Source organism: Haematobia irritans, chromosome 2 (assembly GCF_050003625.1).
Source record: "Haematobia irritans isolate KBUSLIRL chromosome 2, ASM5000362v1, whole genome shotgun sequence".
NCBI classification, from domain to species: domain Eukaryota; kingdom Metazoa; phylum Arthropoda; class Insecta; order Diptera; family Muscidae; genus Haematobia; species Haematobia irritans.
The window spans coordinates 51,857,560-51,884,159 of record NC_134398.1 but is presented as its reverse complement, the minus strand read 5'-3'; the positions used below and the strand labels follow the sequence as shown (position 1 = coordinate 51,884,159).

General features: G+C 34.1%; 3 protein-coding genes across 3 annotated transcripts in view; 1 reads left to right on the top strand and 2 right to left on the bottom strand.

Moving 5' to 3' along the window:
- The window catches only part of LOC142224323 (calcium load-activated calcium channel), a 41,651-nt gene that overhangs the window by 10,411 nt on the left and 4,640 nt on the right, over positions 1 to 26,600 (top strand). The window lies entirely within an intron of this gene.
- LOC142224321 (uncharacterized) lies at positions 558 to 24,754 on the bottom strand. The gene is made up of 4 exons (XM_075294089.1): positions 24,537 to 24,754; positions 24,334 to 24,396; positions 2,633 to 2,795; positions 558 to 2,560 (listed from the first exon to the last, which is right to left on the bottom strand). The coding sequence occupies exons 1-4, from the start codon at positions 24,605 to 24,607 to the stop codon at positions 620 to 622; spliced, it is 2,238 nt and encodes a 745-aa protein (XP_075150204.1). The 5' UTR covers positions 24,608 to 24,754; the 3' UTR covers positions 558 to 619.
- On the bottom strand, positions 6,244 to 7,334 carry Csas (CMP-sialic acid synthase). Its single transcript, XM_075298063.1, has one exon. It carries the CDS (start codon positions 7,301 to 7,303, stop codon positions 6,572 to 6,574), a length of 732 nt encoding a protein of 243 aa, XP_075154178.1. The 5' UTR covers positions 7,304 to 7,334; the 3' UTR covers positions 6,244 to 6,571.

Genomic DNA, 26,600 nt, shown 5'->3' with positions numbered 1-26,600 from the left:
TTAATTGGTTTTTATTCGGATTTGATTAAATAATTAATTGAATCAATTAACATATTAATTGATTCCGTTTCCAAATTCAATTAAGTGCTTAATTGAAAAAATTTTGGTGATAATTTTTTGTGTGTAGTAAAATAAATGTGGTAAAATCTTAGCTTTGTCGGAGAAAAACAAATGCGTATATCTAATTTGCTGCACTCACCCTACCTAGATTAAGCTCATGGTAGAGCTAGTTGCATATGTTTTGAACAGCACTGTATATATCTATACCGATATAACCCATCTTCTTCAAATTTTAGCACGACGAAAACAAAGCAAAAAGAATAATTGATATTTCGACAAGTGTATACGATATACAATAGTAAATCATAAATATTAGAGTTTTGCAAAAAAATTATCCTCATTTTGTCTTGTTGTTTTATAGCAAAGAAACCAGTCGTCTCGATTTGGTTTTCCATAGACATTCAGTAACTTTCTCTATAAAGCTCTTGACTGAAATACTTTCCGTTTTCATTTAGCCCCCCACCCAATTCCGTGTACGCGAAGCCCAGTAATAGATATTTATTTAACGTGTTAAGAAATAATTAACATATTTTATTTTCAATAATAACTTTGGACAATATTAAGCCTGCGTGGCATTGGCGGTTTCACTGCCTGACGAAAAATCAAAATCACTTTCATTTCCTGGATTAGGTTTCGCTGATGCCGGCTGACCCTGTAATTTATCCATGGAACTTTCATCTGTTTCGCTACTGTCAACGAAATTTACTCGTTTCTTATTTTTCTGTGCATCCTTCTTATCAGCGGTTGCCAAAATAGAGGTTGGTTTTCCCTTACCAATATCAGCAGGATCTAAGTTGGAAGTATCATTTGTTTGTTCTTCTGATTTATTTTCCGATTCGGGCATTGTGGTCAATTCGCTTTGTTTATCTTCGTAATTTTCATAAGCCACGGGATCTGGAGTTTGCTGCGAATTTTGTTGGTCATATGTTTGATCGTAGGCATAGTCAGTTTGCTCTTGGTATTGATAACCTTCTGTATATTGTTGATCTGTTGCATATTGCTCGGCAGTGGCATTTGGATCAGGCTTATATTCACCAGTTGCTTCATCATATATGTAACCGGGATAAGAGTATTGGGAAGGATCATAATTTGAATAGTCATATTGTTGCTCTTGACCCTGCAAGTCTCCTGCTGCAGTATTGGAATTGTTTTCATATCCAGTATAATCGATAGTGCTGTTCGTGGGATTTTCTGTAGGGTTAGTGTTTACGTTGTAATCGTATTCTGATTGCGCATATGTTTGCGTATTCGATGGATCTATTTCGTTTTGTTCCATTGGTACTTTGGTATTATTGTCTAATCCCTTGTCTTCAATTATATTTACTTGTGGATCTTCTTTTGCTGGTACAATCGATTCTATTGTATTATCCATGTTACTTGGTGATTCAGTGACAAGATTATCTAGTAGTGCCGGAGAAACAGAGGGCTTTTCTGCTTGCTGTATATTTTGTGTATCTTCAGCTGGATTTACGAGTTCTCCATAAATGGCATTTTCTATATTCTCTATAGATACTGGAGTTGTCGGCTGATTTTCAATTGCACCTACAGAGGAAATATTTGAGTTTACAGATTCGGGTTGAAGGTCTTCCGGTTTGTCATTTCCTGTATATATATTAGGTAATTTTTCAATTTTGTTTGAATGGCCTTCAGCCGGTGATGGTTCTATGACTGATTTGGTAATATTTTCCGTATGGTCAGATCTTACAGTTGATTTATTTACTTCATGTGGTAATGGTTGGGAAGACTTTTCCATAATTTTATCTTGATTAGTATTCGAAATCGTGGAACTGGTTTGATCAAAATCTGGCGATTGCCGATTCGAGATCTTGTCATTAAAACCTCTTACATCGTCATTATTGTTTTGACTTTTTGAATTATTACTGTTTAAGGCAATATCAGATAATGTCTTAGCATTTAATTCCCTATCAAATGTTAAAGGTTCACTAGAAGTAGAAATTGATGTTGGTAAATCAAACTCTGGGTATTTTCCACTTTTTTCAAGCTTGTTAGATGTACTATCAAATCTTTGTGGTTCTATGTTTCTATTCTCTTCTCTTGCTTCAGTAGTGCAAAATTTATTTTCTTTAGGTGCAAATGCAGGATTATTGGCATATGTTTGCATGTGAAAAGGATCCGTTCCAATTTGCATGGGATCACTGCGACTAGAACTCAACGTGTATTCCAATATTGGCATTTCCATTAGCTTAGTAGATGATGGTAGGATATCTTGTTGTGGACATAGCAGAGATGATTCTCTTTCCATGAGAATAGGATCGGCACCATGTCTTTTATATTTGTTTTCGAATAAGTGTGGCTCTTCATATATTTTGCTATAATTGTATCCTTCAGCAATTTGTGACGATTTAATCCTCGTTGGTGTTCCAGGTATCTGTATCGACGATGCAGTCGTCATTGGTCCCAAAATAGGAATACTAGAACTTTGTAAACATCTTCTTGTTTGTGAATGAACTAGCTTTGCAAAATACATCTCGTACTGGAGCTGAAACACATGATGAAATATTTTAATGTGTAAATAAATATACCTATAGTGGGTAGTCTACATTTAGCCTACCTTCATCATTTTAAGCCTTTCACTACGGGCATTCATTGCTGCTGTTTGTTGTTCAATGCGCTCTAACATTTGTACTAATTGTTTATTACGTTCATTGCGTCGATGTTGCTCTTCCAAGAATTGTTGATATCTTTGTTTGGATTTTGACCGTACCATTCTATCACTAAAAACGAAAAGAACATTTATTAAATATAGTATATTTTTGCTTAGATGTTGGCATACAAAATAATTTTGATAAATACATGAATCCTGTCATATAACATATTGTTAAAGTATAGCCTAGTATCTAATGAATGTTTAAGTAACCAGAAAATTTTAAATTTCCCTATTTCAAGTCCATGTAAAATTCATTGCTTCTGAGCCTGCTTTGCTACGATGTTTTGCTGATTTTTTTTTTTTTTTGACAAAGTTGAACCTTGATATCCTTTAACCAGCCATCAGAACAAAGTTTTTCGTACTTCTCTTACACTTGAATATTTTACATATTACAACACACAATCCTATAATCTAGGTTGTTAGGTAACTTTTCAAATGTTTCAAGTTTTGTAAAAGTATTTTTGTTTTTTACTTTTTTTAAATTTAATATTTATGGAAGAGTCGACTTTTCTAAAATTGGGAAGAATTTTTAGGATTACGAGTATTGAAAAGTTGATTTTTTCCATATTCGAACGAATATTTCGTTCAAGTGCTTTTGCCGTTTGAGTCGAAGGAAGATGTATGCTTCGCATATGAGAAATTGGTTGTAACATAAATAAGTAGCCCGCCTAAAAACAACAAAAGTGGTTAAAACAAATTAGAGAAAAACAAATTAGATAAAAATGTTTTACAGCATGTACTGGATTTTAACTTCTAGGTTTTTGTGTAATAAACTCTGAATAATTTTTCAATTGGACAAAAAAAATGAGGCATTAGATGGTTAATGTAACCATTCGGACTCGGATATTAAACTGATATTCCCTGTCTTGCGACTAAACGTACAAATAAAAAAATATTTTTCTTAATTGATCTAATTAATTTTTAACTGAAATTTCTTCAATCAAAAAGAAAATGATCCAATTAAAAAAATAATTCATACAATTTATTTTTGACTAATTTTTGTTTTCATTAAAAAATTTATTGAATCAACTAAACTTTTAATTGAATATTGAATATATCTTAAAATTTAGTTGGGAAAATGTTGGTGATATTTTTTTCTATGAACCTAATCTTAGGTACATGAAAATTCCTTTAACTTGAAACTTATGAAAACTAGAAAAATATAATACCTCTGTAAAATAAATATATGTGCAAAAATTGTTTCATTTCTCCTTTGGACGAAAATAACGGTACTTAATTTTTTTCTTTCTAACGATGTTTATCACCCTCTATGCTATAATTACCATTTTATCGCTAGACACCAATTCGATGTACCGTTATATGAAATTTGTAATGAAAGTTAGAAGTTCAATAGCAAATAGTTATATGTGCATTGTAAATCATTTACATTTTTTCGCTGAAGAGTGCACAGACTCCCCTACGGGAAATTAGTGCAAATTGCCACTAATGGCAATTGAAAAACTTGGTATGTTCTATGCCTCACCGATTACATCAATAAACAAGGGCAATACTATATCGTATTAGTTAACCAAACTATCTTAATTTTATTTTGATATATATCTAAAATATAATTTTGAACATATAAATATTTTCTATGACAAAAAATTTAAGTATGTTTTTTCTGTCAAAGCAAACGTTAAGTAAAGATTTAGTTTATGTATTTTAGTAATGTACAAAAGTGTAAATAAAATAAGAAAAAAATGTTTTCAAGTTTTTCAGAGTTGCCAATTCGATTTTTTCCCATTCTGCCGTAATTGCAGACTTCGGTTCTTTGGGTGTTGTATATTGCTTGGATCTTAGCGGATAATATGCCCCAGAATTTACACGTTGCACATATAATTTTTTTACGGGGGTATATTTCGATCACTAAATTAATCGATCCGATTTATTTTTATTTGAATTTTTTCAATTGCAGAAATTATAGTATCAATTACCAAGCATCAATTAAAAAATAATTATAAAATTATTTGATACAATTAATTTTTTTTTATTCTGTTTTGTTTTAATTAAAAAATTCGTTAAACCAATTAAAATTTGTTTAAATAATCGAAATAATCAGAAAAATATGCATCAAATTCCCTTAAAATCGTATATCGACTTCGACTTTTTCATCAAAAGCTTTAAAAGCCTCTTAGCCAATATTAAAAGTCGAAGTTTTTTTATAAAAACATTATAATAATTATTATAATTATTTCAAAATTGTAATCTTTAACTTAAGTTAAAGATTACAATTTTGAAATAATTCGATTAGTCCAAAAGTCCAACTATGACTTGATAACAATCACCGAAGGAAATTGAATAAATTTTCGTTGATGAACTGAGAATTTTTACCAGTTAAGTTCCTAAATGACGTGTGTCTTCATAAGATCAATTACATGCCTATTCTTTGTACGACGAATCCGTCGTAGGTAATCCGTCCCTCAGCATTGTGTTATTCGCAAAGACAAAATTTCCTCAAATTTAAAGTTTGTATTTACGCGTTTTTCGTCCCAATTTTTTCTGAAAATGTAGATTTTTGAATTTTTATTTTGATTATAGATCGTCTTGTACAACAAAAATATTCAAATTGTGGTTAAAATCGGAAACTGGTAAAAACAAAAATCAAGGATAATTTTGAAATTCCCCTCTATTTTCTTCGTTTATTCCTTATTTTCGGAACTGTCAAACTACGTTTGATACCGATGGGTCATCTATATGTTAGTTATCAATGAACAAAACGACATAGTTGCTCAGACAAAAATATTTTTTGAGTTTCATCACAAAATGAATTGGTCCAAATAATTTTCAATTGAAATTGCTTCAATCAATTACGGAACTGTTAATATCAAACACCAATTAAAATGTTAATAGATTCAAGTAATTTTTGTCATTATCATTTTTCAATTAAAAATTTATAGAATCGACTAATCTCTAAATTAATATATATATATATATATATATATATATATATATATATATATATATATATATATATATATATATATATATATATATATATATATATATATATATATATATATATATATATATATATATATATATATATATATATATATATATATATATATATATATATATATATATATATATATATATATATATATATATATATATATATATATATATATATATATATATATTTTAATTCTCTTACATTTTTAATTAAAAAACTTTTTAAGATTATTATTAATTATTATTAATTAAAAAACTTTTTAAGATTATTATTTAAGATTATTATTTATTTATTTATTTATTTTATATTGTAATTTTATTTGACCTTATTGGCTTTGTATTATGAAATAAATGGAAATTGAAGCCACTTAGTGACCTATTAATATAAATTACAAAATTTCAAACTACACATTCCAAAGTCGAAAATCGGAGTTTTGCCTACAAATACAAAAAGTTCACAAATTGGACAACTCAAATTTTGCTGTCTTTCAAACCCAGTTCGAAGTTTTACTATTAGCAACATCGATACATACCTTCTTAGTCATGATATTCAAATAAAATAATTAATTGGTTTTAATTTATTAAGCACCTCATTCCTATATATGTAATAGTAATATATTTAGTATAAGATAAAAAATATAATCAATAAATATTTAGCCAATTGTTAAAAATATAAAAAAAATATAATTTCGCATTTAAAGCCTTAAGATTGAGTTACATATCATGCGTTAATCCGTGCGTTGATAGAAGGGTTGATATTTTTCAGTTTGAAGCACTCTAACAAAACTGTTGCTTTCAAAGAGAAAATTCAACTATTCAATCAGCGGACGCATTAACGTATGGTATGTAACTACCTTTAGAGAATATAATCTAATTAAGAAATTATGAAAATCAACTAGTATTCAAATTAATATTTGCTATACATTGTGCCATTTGAAAGTCTGTCATTGAATCTATTTCAAGCGAATCTTTTAAATCTATTTCTACGACTGCACATTTTTCATTTTGTAATGCGTTTTGTTGCACCAAATTCCTATTAGAAAAATAGAACATTCCGGTTTCCTCAAGTTCACCACTCCAATCTTGTCGCCTTGGTCTTTGTTTAGGATCAAAATTTAAAGGTGTCACAATATTATTTTCCAGATTTTTCCAACGTAGTTTATGAGATCTTGTAACTGCGAAAACACAAGGATGTTTACGAAATTTTTGTATCGCCTTGTCGATATATTGCAGTCTAAGAAATACCGAAGTACATTGAAACAAAGCAAACCGATTCACAAATGGTTTATTGTATAAAAATTCCTTTAGTGATTCGACTGAAGATGAACTGTCTTGAGCGAAATATGAAATTCTTTTGTATACCAAAGCACCATATTTTACAGCCTCTTGTTCTATCTTTGCACTATCTGTTGAAACCCATATAGCACTGAAGTTGGCTTTTTTAAGAATGTCAATCGTATGACCCAATAAAGACGTTCCATTCATATGTAAAAGATTTTTATCTCTAATTCCTTTGGATCCACCTCTGGCCAATATAATAGCATGTATGTCATAGATTGAACAACATTCATATATTGCCAAATGAAATAAAAAAATTAGAATAATTGTGAATTTAATATTCATCGTGAGAACACTCTACTCTGTCTGAATTAACTTAACCAAATGATTATAATCACGCGTTACAGTACCATTCAGTATAATACAATATGCTGGTTAGCTAAGTTTACTTTTGATAGATATAGTGTACATCAGAGTATAACAATAGCCATTATTTGATGTTCAATTAATTTTTTTTTTTCATGAAATCTATTCAACGTCGAATTTAATGTAGATGTAGGTCAATCCCTGTATTCTTATAGTACACCAAAAAATTGTTAGTGGACAGAGCAATTTCTCTAGAATTTATTAAAAACAAGTATATACAGTAGTAAGTTCGGCCGGGCCGAATCTTAAATACCCACCACCATGAATCAAATATAATAGTTTCCTTTGAAAATTTCAGGGGGTTTGATGACAGATATTTTCCCAAGTAGATCAGTTCAACCAGTACGCTTCCCACAGATAAATGTAAAGATTTTAACTATGAAGACTAGATCAGATTCTGAATTTATAAGAACTATTTTTTGTTTGAGTTTTAGAGGAATCCTAAACATCTCTTGTAAGTGCAAGAAAATGATTTGAAATCTAAAATCTGTGAATTATCATCCCAATTATTTAAATGACTACGAGAAGTAAAATCTGGAACTTTTGTATTCAGTTTCAAGCAATTTTCATGGTCAGTGCGCCTTCTATACCCTCAATAAGTGAAATCTATTTTTATGTTAGCCTCATATCAACGCAGGTTGGTTTTTCGTCCAAATCAATTACTTTACATTAATTACAATTTTAAATGCGAGTTAATTGGACATGAAGGTTAAGGAATTGGTATTATTATGCTATTGAAAAGAAAATGCCAGATACCCATCTTACAAGCCTGACTATACATATGTTTCAGTGTTGGCTAATCCACATTTCCATAGTCTCTAGTAAGATCTGGCTGGGTGAGATGATTCAATTTGGGTCTTATATGCTAATTTCTTATGGAAATTACACACGAGAATCATTTCTCCGAAGTTGAATCATTTTTTCACCACCACTGTGCATCATCTTCTCATATAGCTACAATCCCTTAATCTTATTTTTTCGATTTCAATTTGTTATTACATTACTGCAACAACAGATTGAAATCTATTTTTAGAGGCAATAGCAATAGCATAATAATACCAATTCCTTAACCTTCATGTCCAATTAGCTCGCATTTTAAATTGTAATTAATGTAAAGTGAAATCGGTCTATATGGAGGCCTTACCAAATGGACCGATAAAACTAAATCATATACACTTTGTTATGGGTCTAAAATGCCAGTATATTTTCAATTTGTGGCAAATCGGATAAAAACTACAATTTCTAGAAACCCTAGGAGTTAAATCGGGAGTTCGGTGTAATGGGGGCTATACCAAAACATGGAAGGATACACACAGTATTCAGCACATTTAATTGTAGTTCTAGAATCTAGACCCCATATCGGAGGGCCGGTTTATGGAACTATATGTCTATTCAACCGTCGAACGGAACGGACGTGTTTTTCAATAGCGGATAAACTCATCGTAATAGGTACCTACTACGAATTTCAAGTGTGGTGGGATATTAAGCCACCATGCAGCGAAATTCCAAGTCATCCACTGGGTTGCTAACTTCAGGGCCCAGTGGACGGGTATCGACTGGAGTTATAAATCTGGGCAATGACCAAGAGTTAGGCCCAATTAGTCGACCTGTAGACGGGTCGACAGGTGGCGACACTCTGACAAGTCGAACTTTTTCTAAGGTAACGACATCAAAAGGAGGTAATCCCTCACGAAAGAGATTCAAGGAACGCAGAAATGCTTTGTTTATCCTAAAGAAGTTAGGATCAGTCGACCCAAGCACGCTGTCGGCTAAACAAAGCGATTCCTTAAAATGGGCTCAAGGAATTCTTGAGACTGGAAAAAGGGAACGATCGCCGGATGAGCTGCCATCCTCCAAAAGGGATCAAAGATCGTTTGCCTCAGTTGCTAAAGATAGCCTTGTGATGGCTATCATTAATAAAGGAGCATTGGACGGTATGGTTCCAAAGCAAAAATGGGGGGAAATTGAGAATGCTCTGTCTGTCGTCTACTCACAGGTGCTGGAAAAGTTTCCCGGCCCAGATCGACACCAAGAGGCTGGTTGGTATCAAGGACGATTTAAGCTAGTCGCATTTGAGGACCAGAGGTCTATAGAATGTTTTAAAGCTGCTCTGATACTAATTGGTGAAGTTTGGGAAGGAGCTGCTCTAGAGTTAGTCGAGAAGAAAGACATACCGGCTAGACCTAGAGCACATGCCTGGATACCTGCAAACCCTTCTGACCCTGAATCTATTTTAAATAGACTGAAACGATGCAATCCAGATCTTCCAACAGCTGATTGGAAGGTTGGCCGTTTGGATGAAGTGGATGGACCAAGACGGCATGCAGTGTTTATATTGAACACTCAGTCTTTGCCACATCTGGCAAAGTCCCAGGGCCGTGTATGTTATGGCTTTCATTATATCCAAATGAAGGTGTATAAAAACGATCAGCTAAAGGATTCAGAAATGGACAAGCCTCTGTCTGAATCAGAAGTAAGCGGATCCTCTTGCGAAGTCGAGGGAGATACCAAAGTTGAAGACATGGATAGATACCGTATGCGTGAGGAGGCTTCTATTGCCTCAGAACTCACCAACGTCGAACCTATGGTTATTGCGAGAGTCACCGATATCTCTGAAGAGGACATTCTTGATGACTCGATTGAAGCGGCTGATGTGACGGTTGTTGAAAATCTCGATGGTCCTACGGATCCTCCAGATAAATCTTCATCATTGTAAGGCTGCATGTGCTGCCTTAAAAGTTCTCCTGATGAAAGGGGACATAGACATAGTTCTTATTCAAGAACCATATGTTTATAGAAACAAAATATGTGAATTAAGTACTCCGGGGTTCAAACTATTGCAGTATACTGGTAATGATGTAATTCGAGCCTGTATAATTGCTAAAAACGAGCTTAACTTGTTTCTGCTTCCTTCAATGTGCAATGCAGACACTGTCGTTGCCAATTTAGAAATAGCCAAATGCAAATATTGGGTATCTTCGGTCTATATGGGACATGACAGGGAGATGCCTCCATGTGCCGTTAAGACCTTAGTTGAGGAGTCACTGAAAACAAAGACGAAACTCATTATGGGATGCGATGCGAATGCGCATCATAGTATATGGGGAAGCAGTGATACTAATGCAAGGGGAGAGTCGCTAATAGAGTTTATTTTGCGTACTAATCTGGTAGTTTGCAACAAGGGAGATGCCCCAACCTTTGTCACTAAAAACAGGCAAGAGGTTTTGGACATCACCTTGGCCTCGCAAGAACTGAATGAAATGATATTTGAGTGGCATGTTTTAAGTGAACACAGCTTCTCAGATCATCGCTACATCAGTTTCAAATTTGATGTTCATATCACCAAGACCATATTTTCGCCAAATGTTAGGAAAGCTGACTGGAATAGGTATAGGGAATCGTTCAATATGATGATACCGGAAATAACAGAGACAAATATGAGAAATGTGCAAGATATCGAACACGCAGTGGAGCGGATTACTAAGGCCTTCAACATCTCACTGAAAGCTGCATGCCCTAGAGGAAAGCCAAGGGGGAAACATCGACCACCATGGTGGTCTACGGAATTAAGAAATATGAGGAAATCCTGCAGGAAGCTCTTTAACAAGGCAAAGTCCACCAGAGCCCCTGAGGACTGGGACGCTTACAAGAGGAATCTGAGAGGATACAAGCGAGAACTGAGAAAGGCTCAGCATAACTCTTGGAATGACTACTGCAGCAGTATTGAGAATACGTCCGAGGCTTCCAGACTACGGAAGGTTCTAGCATCCACCAACTCCGCTCCAGGTTTCATTAAAACATCGGAGGGAAATTGGACAACGTCCAGTGAGGAGACGCTGGAGGTGCTATTGGACACACATTTTCCTGGGAATCAGACGGTTGAACCATGTACTGGCGGTGCCACAGTTGCTCAGCGGTCGTTTCCTGTCGAGGAAATTGTATCGGAAACTAGAATAAGATGGGCGCTAAATAGCTTTGGACCATTTTCCGCCGGACCTGATGGAATTACTCCGGCGGAGTTACAAGCTGTAACTGACAAAATTATCCCCTGGTTGTCAGTGATATATAAAGGATGTATCAACTTATCATATATCCCAGGAAAGTGGAGGGAAACAAAAGTCGTTTTCATACCTAAAGCGGGAAAAGCCTCTCACTCGAGGGCGAAGGATTTCCGACCAATCAGCTTATCCTCATTCCTACTTAAGACTCTGGAGAGGATGATAGATATTTATCTTAGAACTACCATCGATTCAAGGTTGTTCTCGAAAGGACAGCATGCATACTCGAAGGGCAGGTCTACTGAGACCGCACTACATGAACTAGTTTAGCTTTATTGAAAGCTCACTATCTGTCAAAGAATACACAATCGTGGCGTTTCTAGACATCGAAGGGGCGTTCAATAATGTCCATCCGAGCTCGATATTAAATGGACTGACAACTCTGAATGTTGATCCATGTATACTCAGGCTGTTAGACGAACTGCTAATGAAGAGACGTATTTCAGCCACACTAGGACAAGCAAACATACAAAGGTATGTGAACAGAGGCACTCCCCAAGGAGGAGTTCTATCACCTCTTCTTTGGAATGTTGCTATAAATAGCCTTCTGGTTACTCTAGAAAAAGAAAGGATAAAAGTGGTTGCATACGCAGATGATGTGGCTCTGACAGTCAGGGGAAAATTCCCATCCACAATCAGAGATATTATTCAGAGGGCCCTCCGGATGACTGAGAAATGGGCGAAAGACAATGGTCTTGGGGTAAATCCTGCAAAGACAGAATTAGTCATGTACTGCAACGATCGCAAAACTCCCACGGTTAGGCCTATTTCCTTAGGGGGTATTGAAATTCCCTTTGGTGAATGTGCAAAATACCTTGGCGTTATTTTGGACAGGAAGCTGAACTTTAAGCTTAATATTGAAGAAAGGGCGAGAAAGGCAACTGTAGCTTTGTACTCGTGCAAAAAGGCAATAGGAAAAAAGTGGGGACTGAAACCAAAAATTGTGCATTGGCTATACACGGCAGTGGTTAGACCTATAATGCTATATGGTGTTGTAGTCTGGTGGCCGGCACTTCAGAAACCGACTTGTTTAGATAAAGTTCAGCGTATGGCGTGTTTGTGTATTTCAGGCGCATTCAGCAAGACAGGAACAAATTCCCTTAATGTCGTGCTGCATCTATTGCCTTTAGACATTTTGGCCAAACAGTCAGCTGCAACAACGGCTGTGCGGTTGCGCGAACTATCGCTGTGGTCGGAAAAAGGTTACGGTCACAGTTCTGTCCTCAAAATAATGCCAGATGTGCCTAACGTAGTGGATTACACTTTGGCGAGTCCACTTTTCGACAAAAAGTTTGAGACTCTAATCCCCAACAGTGAGGCGTGGTGCACACAGACCCCGGGGAATAAAGAATATATAGATTTCTACACTGATGGCTCCAAATTGGATGGACAAGTGGGGTTCGGAGTATATTCTAATGATCTGGAACTTCGAATAGCGAAAAGATTACCTAATCACTGTAGTGTTTTTCAGGCTGAAATATTAGCAATAAGAGAGGTGGCGAATTGGCTGAGAAGTAATGTTCCAAAAAATGTGGTAATTAATATATACTCAGACAGTCAACCTGAAATAAAATCCTTGGACTCTGTGTTCCTCAACTCGAAAACGGCCATCGACTGCCGCAAATCTCTCAATGAGATGGCTGAGCAGTACAATATTCACCTAATATGGGTGCCTGGCCATAGGAACATACCGGGGAACTGCGAAGCGGATGAGTTGGCAAGGCTAGGGACTACCTTACATATTCCAGGGGAACTAGAATTTGTTGGTATGCCCCTAGCTACCTGCAAGCTCATGCTGCGTGAGAAGGCTGTTATGATGGCAAATGTTCGATGGGAGAATTGCAAGGGTTGTAACGACACCAAGCAAATATGGCCCCATTTCAACTTAAACCGCACACTAGATATGCTAATGTTCTCGAGACGTCAGATATCACTCCTGATATCTGCTATAACGGGTCGCTGTCTGATAGGCGATTTTGCAAAAACTATTGGCGCGAAGTATAATGACTATTGTATGAGCTGTCATGATGCGGAGGAAAAAGAATCAATTAAACACCTCTTGTGTGAGTGTCCTGCATTTTGTGTAAAGCGCAAGCAACTTTTAGGAGCATATAGCTTCAGATTACTGGCGGATCTGGAAAACGTTAACTTAAGCAGTCTGCTACTGTTTTTGGAACAATCTGGTTGGTTCAACAAAGAAAATAATCAAGAAGGTTCAGCGGTTAAAACTAGAAGTGCCCATATGTAATAGGTACTTTTAGTTAATGTGGTATCACAATGGACTGAATAGTCTAAGTGAGCCTGAATCTTAATCAGGCTGCCACCTTAACCTAACCTATGGAACTATATCAAAAAATAGATCGGTCTATGTGGGGGCTATATCAAAACATGGTCCAATATTCACCATTTTCGGCAAATCTCTTTATTTTCCTAGAATACCTTTAGATTTCCGATTTGAAGCAAATTGGGTAAAAATTACGGATACTAGAAGACCAAGAAGTAAAATCGGTCTATATGGTGGCTATATCAAAACATGGACCGGTACTCACCATTTTCGGTGCACGTCTTTAGGGTCCTAGAGTAACTCTAGATTTCAAATTTCAGGTAAATTGGATTAAAACTATGGATTATAGAAGCCCAAGAAGTAAAATCGGGAGATCGGTCTATATGGGGGCTATATAAAAACATGCACCGATACACCCCATTTTCGGCACATCTGTTTATTATGGTCATAGAATACCACTATATATCTCTATATATTTCTAGACGCCCAAGAACGATACTCACCATTTTCGGCAAACTTATTTTTGGCTTGGCAACTCTGTCCATGCAAGAGTAAATATTTCCATCTGCTGACTAATTTTGGTAAAATAAAATATAACTTGAAGTTGTCTTAAATCAAATACCACTTCAAAAAGACCGTTTGGATATCTAGTGCACGAGTAGCATCGAGTATTTTCAACTCCTCTGGTATTAACAAAAAATATTGCAAAATACATCTTGGACTCTTCTGCTGCCGCTGTTTGGTTTGTTTTGTTTATTGCACACTTTATTAAAATGGCACCTACAACAACAATTGCATGCCCTAAATGCAGCGAGAACGTAACCAAATCAACTGGTGGTGTCTGTTGTTACATATGCAACAACTGGTATCATAAAGATCAATGTTCTAATTTATCAACATCTGCTTTTAATCTTTTGACAAAGAATAAAACTAAACTATATGGTACAGCAAGACGATAATATTTGGAAGTCTCTTGAAAACTTAACTTCGAAGCTGGATAATTTAATACAAACATTGCCGGCAACAATCAAAAAAGAAATTGACAGCAGTCTAGATCCCATTAAAAGCGAAATTGATCCAAAATTAGCCTCAATACAAGCTTCAGTTGATGCAGAAAGAGCTGCTGGTATTGAACATCAGAAACAATGTAATGCTAAATTTAGTACAATCGATCGGGAAATTCACAAAATAAGACATCTGCAGTGCCGGAACGATATTCTCGTATATGGCCTACCTCCGACCGCAGAACCAATTGTTATGGCTCAGAATATAGCAAAAGCAGTTGGTGTAAATGTGAAAACTGACGATTTTGACAGCTGTTTCTGGTTGGGAAAAACTAAAAAAACACTGTTGATCAAATTCTGCTCTGCGATGAAGAGAGATGATGTTATGAAAAAGTATTTTGCCAAGAGAGATCTTAAGCTGAATCAATTACTTCCAACAGATATAGAATCCAGGGTTTATTTAAATGAAAATTTTCCTCCTGCGGCTATTAAGGTTAAGAATTTATATCGTGCCTTACAAAAAGAACGTGTAATTAAAAGCTTTCGCCTCATATCATCTATTCCTGCAGCTAATGTCACGCATAAAGATGGTTCTAAAACGTTCTGTGGCATAATTCGGCGTCGTTTTGGGCGAAGAAGCAACGCGCCAACATCTATAATTCCAACTGGTACGCCAGCTTTTGGTACGCCGCATGCTGCTTTGTAACTTTGCCGTTGTGGCTGGGTGGGTGGGTTAGTTAACCAGGTTAAATTGCAAAGCAAATTAACCTGGTAGTTATGCACTAGATATTTCTTCACTAGATTTGGATAGGGTGGGTGGGTTAGTTGTCGGATTGCTAGGATTCATAGGTTGTTCATGTTACGATTTTACTCGGGCAATTTTTTTTTGGAGGATACTATGTGGGATGCTTGGCAAGGTTGACTTGGCTTTTAATAATTTCATTTGAGTCAGGTCAGGATTGCCATGCGTCTCATGTGGGGCCCCGGGAGATTGTGCGGGTGTATTTGTGGTATGAACGGTACGTTGTCCAGGCTATCCGACTTTATCTAGGTAGCGTTTTTTTTGTTATTTATTTTATTTATATTAGTCAGCTATTACATGATTTATTTTAAAACAAATTTTTTTTATCATTTCTAATGTTTCGTTTAGTATTTTACATAATATTTATTATAGTTCTTAGTTTAATATTTTCTTTCTATTCCATATTGACGCACATTTCTTTCGATATTCACATTGATTACGGATAACTGCATCGGCGAGGTTGTCAGTGATGATTCTTTTATAAGACATTTTTGTGCCAACCAAGGATTTCTAAATATTGGATTTTTTAACGCGCAGTCGATGAAACCTTCTATTCGTTCTACCAAATTTGATGAGATTCAAAATGCTTTAAACAGTGGACACCTTAATATAGTTGGTGTGGCTGAAACTTGGCTCAAGCCATATGTTCCTTCCAGATCCGTGCAAATCCCGGGCTATAACTTTTTTAGGAATGATCGCCTAGGAATGAGAGGAGGGGGTGTCGGGCTATATGTTTCCAAGAACCTACAGGCCAAGGTTGTTTCAACTTTATCCGAGCCGAATTCTTGTGAGGCGCTGTTCTTGAAAATAGTGTCCAGCGGATATGAGTTACTTGTTGGTGTGGTGTATTTGCCCAGTGGTAATTTAGATGCCCTGGAGAATTACATTTCAGAATTTATTATACGGTTTCCTGATGTAATTATTTTAGGTGATTTTAACTGTGATATCTTAGATCGTAGAAAGTATTCCTGTCTTAAATTGATGTTAACCCGCTGCAATCTCTCTGTGCTGCATAATAACGTCCCAACGCACTATGATCTCACAAGAAATGTGCTTACAATGATTGACTATACTCTTGTCAGTAATACTTCATCTATCACCCGCAGCACTCAATTTCACTTCCCTGCTTTGAATTCACGACATGCATTCATCCTTCTGCAATATAGGATCCCGACCTATAGTGATAATCTTGCTTATGTTTTTAGGGATTATGATTCTATTTCACTGGATGATTTGTCTCTCGCGGAATTGAATACTGACTTTTCTGCTATTTATTTTACTAATGATACTGACACACAACTCTCAATCCTGAGTAATATTTTATATGCATTGTTTAATTACTATGTCCCTTTGAGGTCAAGAGTAATTTGAAATGACAAGCCTATATGGTATGATAACAGAGACATACGTCGAGCTATTATTAATAGGGATCTCTCTCACCGGGATTTTATTGAGAATCGATCCGACGAAAGTAGATCTCGTTTCAAGATGTATAGAGCTATTGCCCGTCGAACCATTCGACGAGTTAAACGTTCGTATGTTTCAAAACGGCAAGAGTTACAAGGAATTGTGGTCTAGAGTTCGTTCTACGGGAGTTCTCGATTCTAATTTCTGTGATAGCGATAACTGTGATATAGATCTAGATAATCTTAATAATTATTTTACTACGCCTCATTATGTACCTGTTAATAGCTTAGGAAATTTTATATACGAGGATGATCGCAATAACTGTCTTAGTTTTAGAAATATAGATATGGTAGAATTAGAAAGTGCAATATACAGTATTAAGTCCAACGCAGTTGGTTCTGACGATATACCTATTAGATTTGTTAAATTGATTTTTCCATTTGTATCACAGCATATTTTGCGCTTGTTTAATACTATTATATTGACTAATAAATTTCCTATGACTTGGAAACTGGCTAGAGTGGCGCCGATGAGGAAAAAGGGTACTAGTGGTAATGACTGTTCTGATTTTCGTCCCATCTCTATCCTTCCAGCTTTATCAAAGGTCTTTGAGATAATAATAAAGGACCAACTTATTGAACATTTTGATCGTTACTCATTAATTTATGACTGTCAGTCGGGCTTCAGGAGACATCATAGTACCACATCTCTTATGATTAAGCTAACGGATGACATTAGGCGGGCACTTGATAGAGGTGACCCATGTATTCTAGCGGCCCTTGATTTGAGTAAAGCTTTCGATTCAGTCGACCATATTATACTACATTCGAAGCTATACCACGAATTTAAATTTTCTTCTACAGCTTGTAGACTTTTATTGTCTTTCCTGTCGGTCGCTCTCAATATATTCGATGTGATGGTCGTGTGTCTGGTGTTAATACAATTTCTGCCGGTGTTCCTCAGGGTTCCATTTTAGGTCCTGTGTTGTTCATGTTGTATGTCAATGATGTTCGGCTCTATGTTCAACATGTAGATATGGGAATTTATGCAGACGATTTTCGGCTCTTGAGTACGTGTACTAGTGGAGGATTATCACGCTGCATCTCACATTTGGACGACGATATTGGGAGGATATGCGACTGGGCCCGTCGCAACCATCTCAACATTAATATTCCGAAAACTAAATGTATAGTGTTTAACTACTCACGTCGCCAAAATACTCCTCAAAGTATAACTGTGCAGAATCATATAGTCTCTTCGAAAGATGTCATAACTTCTCTTGGTTATCAAATTGACTCCAATTTGGTTTTTGCGCAGCATATTGCCCACATCTGCTCCAAACTAAATCTCATCCTAAAAAAGTTGTACAGCATAAATGTGATCTTGCCTACGCAAATAAAGTACATGTTGGCTCACTCGTTACTAATGCCTCATATATTGTACGGAGCTGAGGTATATACTGGTACCAATAGGTCAAATATTCGCAGGCTTGAATCTTCATTTCACAGTATTTTAAGGTATGTCTATGGTCGTAACTGCCGACGTAATTATGTGTATTTCACGCATCAGTTCCTTGGCTGTACTTTTGAGCACTTCCTAAGCATAAGATGCCTTAGTTTTTTCTTTAGCATTATAAAACATGGTGAACCCGCTTACCTCCAATGTTTTAATTTTCTAAACTCTACTCGTAATACTCAAATTCTAATAGAGACTTTCTCACACCTTGTTTTTGAAAGATCGTTCATAATTCGTTTATCCAGATTATGGAATGCAATTCCATCCGATTATAAGAACTTTTCCGTAAGTCTAAGCGCTTTTAAAAGTAAATTAATTCAGTATTTTAATTATAACAATTAACTTTGTTTTTGTATCATCACTGATAATTACCTCCATATGCGGTGTTGCGTTTTTTTGGTGTTTAGGTAAAGAAATGTGCGTGTAGCTTTTCAGCTATTGAGAATATTGTATTCACACTAGTTTTAAGTATTATTGTGATTTTTTTCCTTTGCATTTGTAATTTCTTTAGCTTGTTGTACTTTTTTTTTCAAATCTATCAATGTATGGTCCAAGAGGGCTTAATTGATTAAATAAATGTTTGAATTGAAAAAAAAATTGAATTTATGGTCCTAAAATACCATTGAGGCATATTGGATAAAAACTAAGGTTTCTATAAGCGCAAGAAGTAAAATCGGGAGATCGGTCTATATTTGGGGGATATACCAAAACATAGACCGATACTCACTATATTTGGCACACCTCTTTATGGTTCTAAATTACATCTGGTTTTCCAATTTCAAGCAAATCGGATAAAACCTACTGATTCTAGAAGTCCAAGAAGTAAAATCGGGAGATCGGTCTATATGGGGGCTATACCAAAACATGGACCGATACTCACCATTTTTGGCACACCTCTTTATGGTCCTAAAATACCTATAGATTTCCAATTTCAGGTGAATTGGATAGAAACTACGATTTCTATAAGCCCTAGACCCCAAATCGGGAGGTCTTTTTATATGGGGACTATATCAAAACCTGGACCGATATAGCCCATCTTCGAACTTGACCTGCCTGCAGACAAAAGACGAGTTTGTTCTAAATTTCAGCACGATTGCATCGTTATTGAAGACTGTAGCGTGATTACAACAGACAGACAGACGGACGGACGGACATGGTTATATCGTCTTAGAATTTCTCCCTGATCAAGAATATATATACTTTATATAGTCGAAAATCGATATTTCGGTGTGTTACAAACGGAATGACAAACTTATTATACACCCGTCACCATTCTATGGTGGTGGGTATAAAAAAGTAAGTAAAGTAGAAAGTCGAAAGGGGCCGACTATATCATACCCTAAACCTTGTTTGTGGGATATCAATGACATAGGTTTCCATATTTAAAAAACTTAAGGGATACATGTGTATAGGAGTTTTATCGCAATCTAGACAGAAATGTCTGATATTAGGAGCTATAGTTGATTCTGCACCTACTGAGTTTGTATGCCACTAAAATTGAGTCTATTATTAAAAGTGAAGGAAATCGCTCAATTAGCGTGGGTAATAAATCCAAATTTGTGAAACTTGGGAAATATATTTATGTAAGAGCTATATGTAATTCTAACTACGATCGGCTAATACTTCAAAATTTTTAATTTGTATAACATTGGTTAATACATAAGAGTATTATGGCCAAATGTGGGAAAATCAAGCGATGTATATAAAGGGTGATTTGTTAAGAGCTTGATAACTTTTTTTTTTAAAAAACGCATAAAATTTGCAAAATCTCATCGGTTCTTTATTTGAAACGTTAGATTGGTCCATGACATTTACTTTTTGAAGATAATTTCATTTAAATGTTGACCGCGGCTGCGTCTTAGGTGGTCCATTCGGAAAGTCCAATTTTGGGCAACTTTTTCGAGCATTTCGGCCGGAATAGCCCGAATTTCTTCGGAAATGTTGTCTTCCAAAGCTGGAATAGTTGCTGGCTTATTTCTGTAGACTTTAGATATGACGTAGCCCCACAAATAGTCTAAAGGCGTCAAATCGCATGATCTTGGTGGCCAACTTACCGGTCCATTTCTTGAGATGAATTGTTCTCCGAAGTTTTCCCTCAAAATGGCCATAGAATCGCGAGCTGTGTGGCATGTAGCGCCATCTTGTTGAAACCACATGTCAACCAAGTTCAGTTCTTCCATTTTTGGCAACAAAAAGTTTGTTAGCATCGAACGATAGCGATCGCCATTCACCGTAACGTTGCGTCCAACAGCATCTTTGAAAAAATACGGTCCAATGATTCCACCAGCGTACAAACCACACCAAACAGTGCATTTTTCGGGATGCATGGGCAGTTCTTGAACGGCTTCTTGTTGCTCTTCACTCCAAATGCGGCAATTTTGCTTATTTACGTAGCCATTCAACCAGAAATGAGCCTCATCGCTGAACAAAATTTGTCGATAAAAAAGCGGATTTTCTGCCAACTTTTCTAGGGCCCATTCACTGAAAATTCGACGTTGTGGCAGATCGTTCGGCTATTCATGATGAAATGTCAAAGCATACTGAGCATCTTTCTCTTTGACACCATGTCTGAAATCCCACGTGATCTGTCAAATACTAATGCATGAAAATCCTAACCTCAAAAGAATCACCCTTTATATGGGAGCTATATCTAAATCTGAACCGATTTGGATAATATTTACCTTGTGCTAAATTTGAATAAGATCGGTCAATAAATAAGGCTTTGACCATAATAGCCATAAATTTATTAGGGATACATTTTTGAAAAACTGGTCATACATATATACGGGAGCTATATCTAAATCTGAAATGATTTGGATGATATTCTGCAAGTTCGGTTGAAATTACAGTAGATTACTTTGTGATAAATTTGAGTTCGATCGGATCATAAATGAGCCACTTTAGTTAAAATAAAGTTTTTATGGGAAAATGTTAAAATTCGGGCGCTAAATATACACGCAAAGAAAAAAAAAAACGTTTGGAAAACGTGTACCGAAAACGTTTTTCTTTTGTTAGAGTTTTTTGAATTGCATCGAAAATTTTAAACTTTTATCACCAAAAAAATTCGTTTGTTACAAACTTTTTATTTTTTCAATAAAAAAAGTTATTTTTGAAACAACAACACAGTCCATTTCGTTTATATCAAACACTGTTCTTTTCTGACTTTAAGTCACACATTTTACAGTTCAAAACTTAATATACTACAATGTAATGTTGACAATTTTTTCGGAATCTTCAGAACATATCTGGAATATATGTAAAAAAAAAAACAAAAAAAAACTTTGGTCGAAGCAGGGATCGAACCCACGACCCTTGGCATGCAAGTCGGGCGTAGCAACCACTGCTCCACAGTGCCAAACTAAATGTTTGTTTCTGTTAAATAAACTTTGTTTATTCGGTTCGTGGGCGCTATGCTATATAAATATAACTTATATGGATATTTATCTATTGATGACCAACCATAACAGGTACATAGCTCAGTGGTTAGTGTGTTGGCTTACAAAGTGCATGGTCCGCGGTTCGATTCTCCGTCCAGCCGAAAGGTAAAAAAATTTAAAAATTTATAAAATTGTATAATTTCTTCTACATTGTTGGTATTACAGGAAAAGGTGTTAAGAACTAAAAAATCTCGTGGATGTGAGAAAGATGTGAGGGAAAATGCAATTAGCAAGAAAACAATGTTTTTTTGTTTTGAGTTTGTCTTTATGAAATTGTTTTTACATCCTGGAAAAGAATAAACGTTTATCACAAAAAGTATATACTTTTCTTCCAAATACACTTCCTTACAGCGAAAAGCAAATGAGAAACGAACTTTGTTTGTCTAAAATTTCGTTTGGGAGGAAAGAATTATTTTTTTTTTTTAGTTTGAACTATAGAAAGTTAGAGTAAGCCAACCTTGAGTAAGATCGATGGATAAATAAGGTTTTTATTGCCAATTTTGGGAAAATCGGGAGCTATAGCTAAATCTGAACCGATCTCGATGATTTTTTGCAAATATAGTAAGTCCTATAGCAAATTAAATGTGGGCACATTTGATTACGTTCGGGTGATGAATAAGGGCCTTATGGTCAAATTTGGGAAAATCGGGCTTTTGTCCTTGTGCGAAAAATACCAAATTTCATCACGATCGGTTAATAATTGCGACCGGAATTCTGCGTAGAACAAATACATGGACAGACGGACGGACACCAAGGGCTAGATAGACTCAGGAGGTGATTCTGAGTCGATCGGTATATATAGTGAAGAGCAAAACCGAGTGCATGTTTTCACTTTTTGCAATCTTTATGAAATAGAAAATTTCTAGTAAGACCCACAGAGATTGGGTCGTTAATGATTGGAAATAAGTTAAATGGTCAGATGAAACAAAAATAAACCGTTTTTAATCTGGTGCAATAGAACATTACCGGTAAGGACCTCCGAGCATTACTGGAAATGACCTGGTAATGACAAAGTCTCCAAAAACACCACATCACATAAACCGTAAAACATAGAGGAGGAAGCTTCATGGTATGGGGATGGTGACTCACTCGGCTGTTGGTTAGTGATAACTGTGCTGTCGGAGCACAGTTCTCAAATGCTCAAAAGGCTAAACACAAAGCCCCGATTTCAATCCCATTGAGAAATTATGGTCTCTTGTTAAAAGGTGCTTGAGATTACACCAAAGAGCACCAAAAAATAGCGATGAAAGAGCACCAAAAAATAGCCAAAGATATAAAAAAAAACTTAGTAGAAGTTTGTCAAGACGAGTTAAAACCACAATTAGAAATAAATAACTATGGACTAAATACTAAGACATTTGATTTTAATGTATTATGCATAAAGTGCAAAACTGGATTCAGACTAACTTTTATTTTATTTTATTTTAATAAATGCATTAGTATAGGTATATAACTATCTGAATGTACAGTTTTGTTTATCAGGAAATAAAGTATATATGAAATAAATTTTGTAGCAATTGGAATGAAGACATCGATATAAGGTTTGGATAGTTTAATGCATGGATGTGCTATATAACTCTTCCCATAGGTATCATTTGTCTAAGCCACATGAATTAAATAATGTGCAAACAAACACACATATGCACAGAAAAAAATTCCGTAGTTAAACTAACGCTAAATTAAACTTATTTTTATTGCAAAAAATTATTTGTTTGTAGTTAAATTTGATTATTTTTTGCGAAATTTTCCACAGCCCAATGAAAATTGCGTTTTTTTAAGTATGTCTCAAACATTTTAAGAACTAAACGTGAGTATAAAGTTCAATGACCGTACACATAAATTCAATATCAACTGAAGCAAATGAAAATTTTCGTACGATTCCCAAAAATAGTACGAATGAATGTATGGTTAAAATGGTCATGATTTTGCGCCAATGATTTTCTTCTTTAATTTTAGTTAATTTCTTCTTCTATGAGAGGGTGTAGTTTCGAGAACTGCAGTTAAGAAGTACAACGGGCATTAAATTTTCCTGGTTTTAACAACGTTTTGTGGAAATCTCAAAATATGGAGTAACATTTAGTTCAATTTTCGTACGAGTTAGTTTATTCTTCCTACAAAACAGTTTACTTTTTTTCGGTGTGCCATAAAACGATTAAATTATAATTTTCGAAAATCTTGAACTTATGTTGTAATGCAGCCATCCCACTGAGAGTATTTTTAAAAATGGATAGGACGAATGTTAGTATATAGAATGAAAAATGCTAGTTGGGTAGCAAAAAACAAAATTTCTGCTAAATATATTCATATAAATCTTCCCATCTTCATACTTAAAATTATTTAAAGCGTCATATGTCTAAATTTGACTCCTATTTAATTTATGATCATTGTTACGTAAATACACCAACGATTATATTTCCCAATTTTATTTAATATTTTACTTACTGCTCTTCCTTTTTGTGTAGAATTTTATCGAGTTTATGTTCCAATTGTTGTCTTGATATTTCACTGGTTCGAAAAGAAACACAAAAAAGGAATATTAAATTAAATGCCTTTTACCTAGCTAGACCACTAAAAATCTAGTGAATTTTCGATCCACATCGGATCAATCACTTTAGTAAATTTCTATACATTAGAAATGAATGTACCTTCTTTGCAATTTTTCCTGTAGCAATTCCACTTGCAATTTATAATTATCCAATTCCGATTGTGGGAACATGATTTATGTAGGGAAAAATTTTTGCAACAATTTCACAACTATTTTATTTTGCTTATATAAAAATCCGAATTGAAATATTCAGATTTTATTTTATTTTCGAGACGTGCGTACTATGTTGAAGAAACTAACTTCAATATTCCCACGGAATACGACAATATATTAAATGTGTGCAAGAGCCTATCGAATATTCTATTAATGGGTAGTTTGTTTACTTCAAACATGTTTCGTTGTCCTGACAACATGATATGTACTTGAAATGCGGTGGTGGCTATGAGGCTAACAAAAGGTGGTAGAAGCAGATGTATGAAAATTGAATTGCGTCTCGAATTAAATATGTAGAAAAAAATAATTACCACTACAAAAGTTCGGGTAGTTTCTTGTTGGAACAACCCTACTCTATTGTAAAATTAATTAGTCAAGTAATACGTTAGTTAACGAAAATATTTTAGTTAAAAATAAATTTTATTTCTATAGAAAATTATGTTAAAATTTTATTTCTATAGAAAATTATGTTAAAATTTTATTTCTATAAGAAATTTTGTCAAAATTTTATTTCTGTATAAAATTATGTCAAAATGTTATTTCTATATAGCAATTTTCTCAAAATTTTATTTCTATAGAAAATTTTGACAAAATTTTATCTCTATATAGACATTTTTTCAAAATTTTATTTCTGTCAAAATTGTATTTCTATATACAAATTTTGTCAAAATTTTATTTCAATAGAAAATTTTGTCAAAAATTTATTTCTATAAAAATTTTTTCAAAATTTGATTTCTATAGAAAATTTTGTTAAATTTTGTCAAAATTTTATGTCTACAAAAAATTTTGTAAAAATTTTATTTCTATAGAAAATTTTTTCAAAACTTTATTTCTATTAAAAATTTTGTCAAAATTTTATTTACATAAAAAATCTTGTCAACATTTTATTTCTATATAGAAATTTTGTCAAAATTTTATTTCTATATAGATTTTTTTTTCAAAATTTTATTTCTATATAAAAATTTTGTCAAAATTTTATTTCTATATAGAAATTTTGTTAAAATTTTATTTCTATAAAAGAGATTTTGTCAAAATTTTTAGAAAATGTCAAAATTTCATTTATATAGAAAATTTTGTCAAGATTTCATTTCTATAGAAAATTTTGTAAACATTTCATTTCTATAGAAAATTTTGTAAAAATTTTATTTCTATACACAATTTTATTTCTATAGAAAATTTTGTTAAAATAATTCTACAGAAAATTTTTTCAAAATTTTATTTCTATATAGAAATTTCGTCAAAATGTTATTTCTATATAATTTTTTTCAAAATTTTATTTCTATATAGAAATTTTGTCAACATTTTATTTCTATATAGAAATTTATTTCTATTTTATTCTATTTTATTTCAATAGAAAATTTTGTCAAAATTTTATTTCTATAGAAAATTTTGTCAACATTTTATTCCTATAGAAAATTTTGTTAACATTTTATTTCAATAGAAAATTTTGTCAAAATTTCATTTCTATAGAAAATTTTGTAAAAATTTTATTTCTATAGAAAATTTTGTAAAAATGTTAGTTCTATAGAAAATTTTGTAAAAATTGTATTTCTATAGAAATTTTTTCAAAATTTGATTTCTATAGAAAATTTTGTTATTTTTTGAAAATTTTATTTCTATACAGAAATTTTGTCAAAACTTTATTCCTATAGAAAATTTTCCCAAAATTTTATTTCTCAAAATTGTATTTCCTTGTTGCGAGAAGAGGGTTTCGCGAATCTACCAAAACATCAAGAATTCTACCAATCTACGGAACAGTAAAAGATCTACAATTTTTGGTAGAATTCTACCAACAGTGGCAACCGTGTTTGCGAATATCGGAACATACGGGACAATTTTTAAATCCATATGATATTCAGTTAGTCCTACCGGATCAATAATTTATGTATTACAGAAGTATAGGTGGGTGATCACATCTTCACTTACTCTTCACTTCATATCGAAAAGACAA

Coding starts and splice junctions, on each gene's coding strand:
- Csas (XM_075298063.1), bottom strand. CDS start 7,303: ATGAATATTAAATTCACAATTATTCTAATTTTTTTATTTCATTTGGCA.
- LOC142224321 (XM_075294089.1), bottom strand. CDS start 24,607: ATGTTCCCACAATCGGAATTGGATAATTATAAATTGCAAGTGGAATTG. Junction 24,397..24,536: donor CAGGAAAAATTGCAAAGAAG/GTACATTCATTT, acceptor TTTTCGAACCAG/TGAAATATCAAGACAACAAT. Junction 2,796..24,333: donor CTACACAAAAAGGAAGAGCA/GTAAGTAAAATA, acceptor TTTCGTTTTTAG/TGATAGAATGGTACGGTCAA.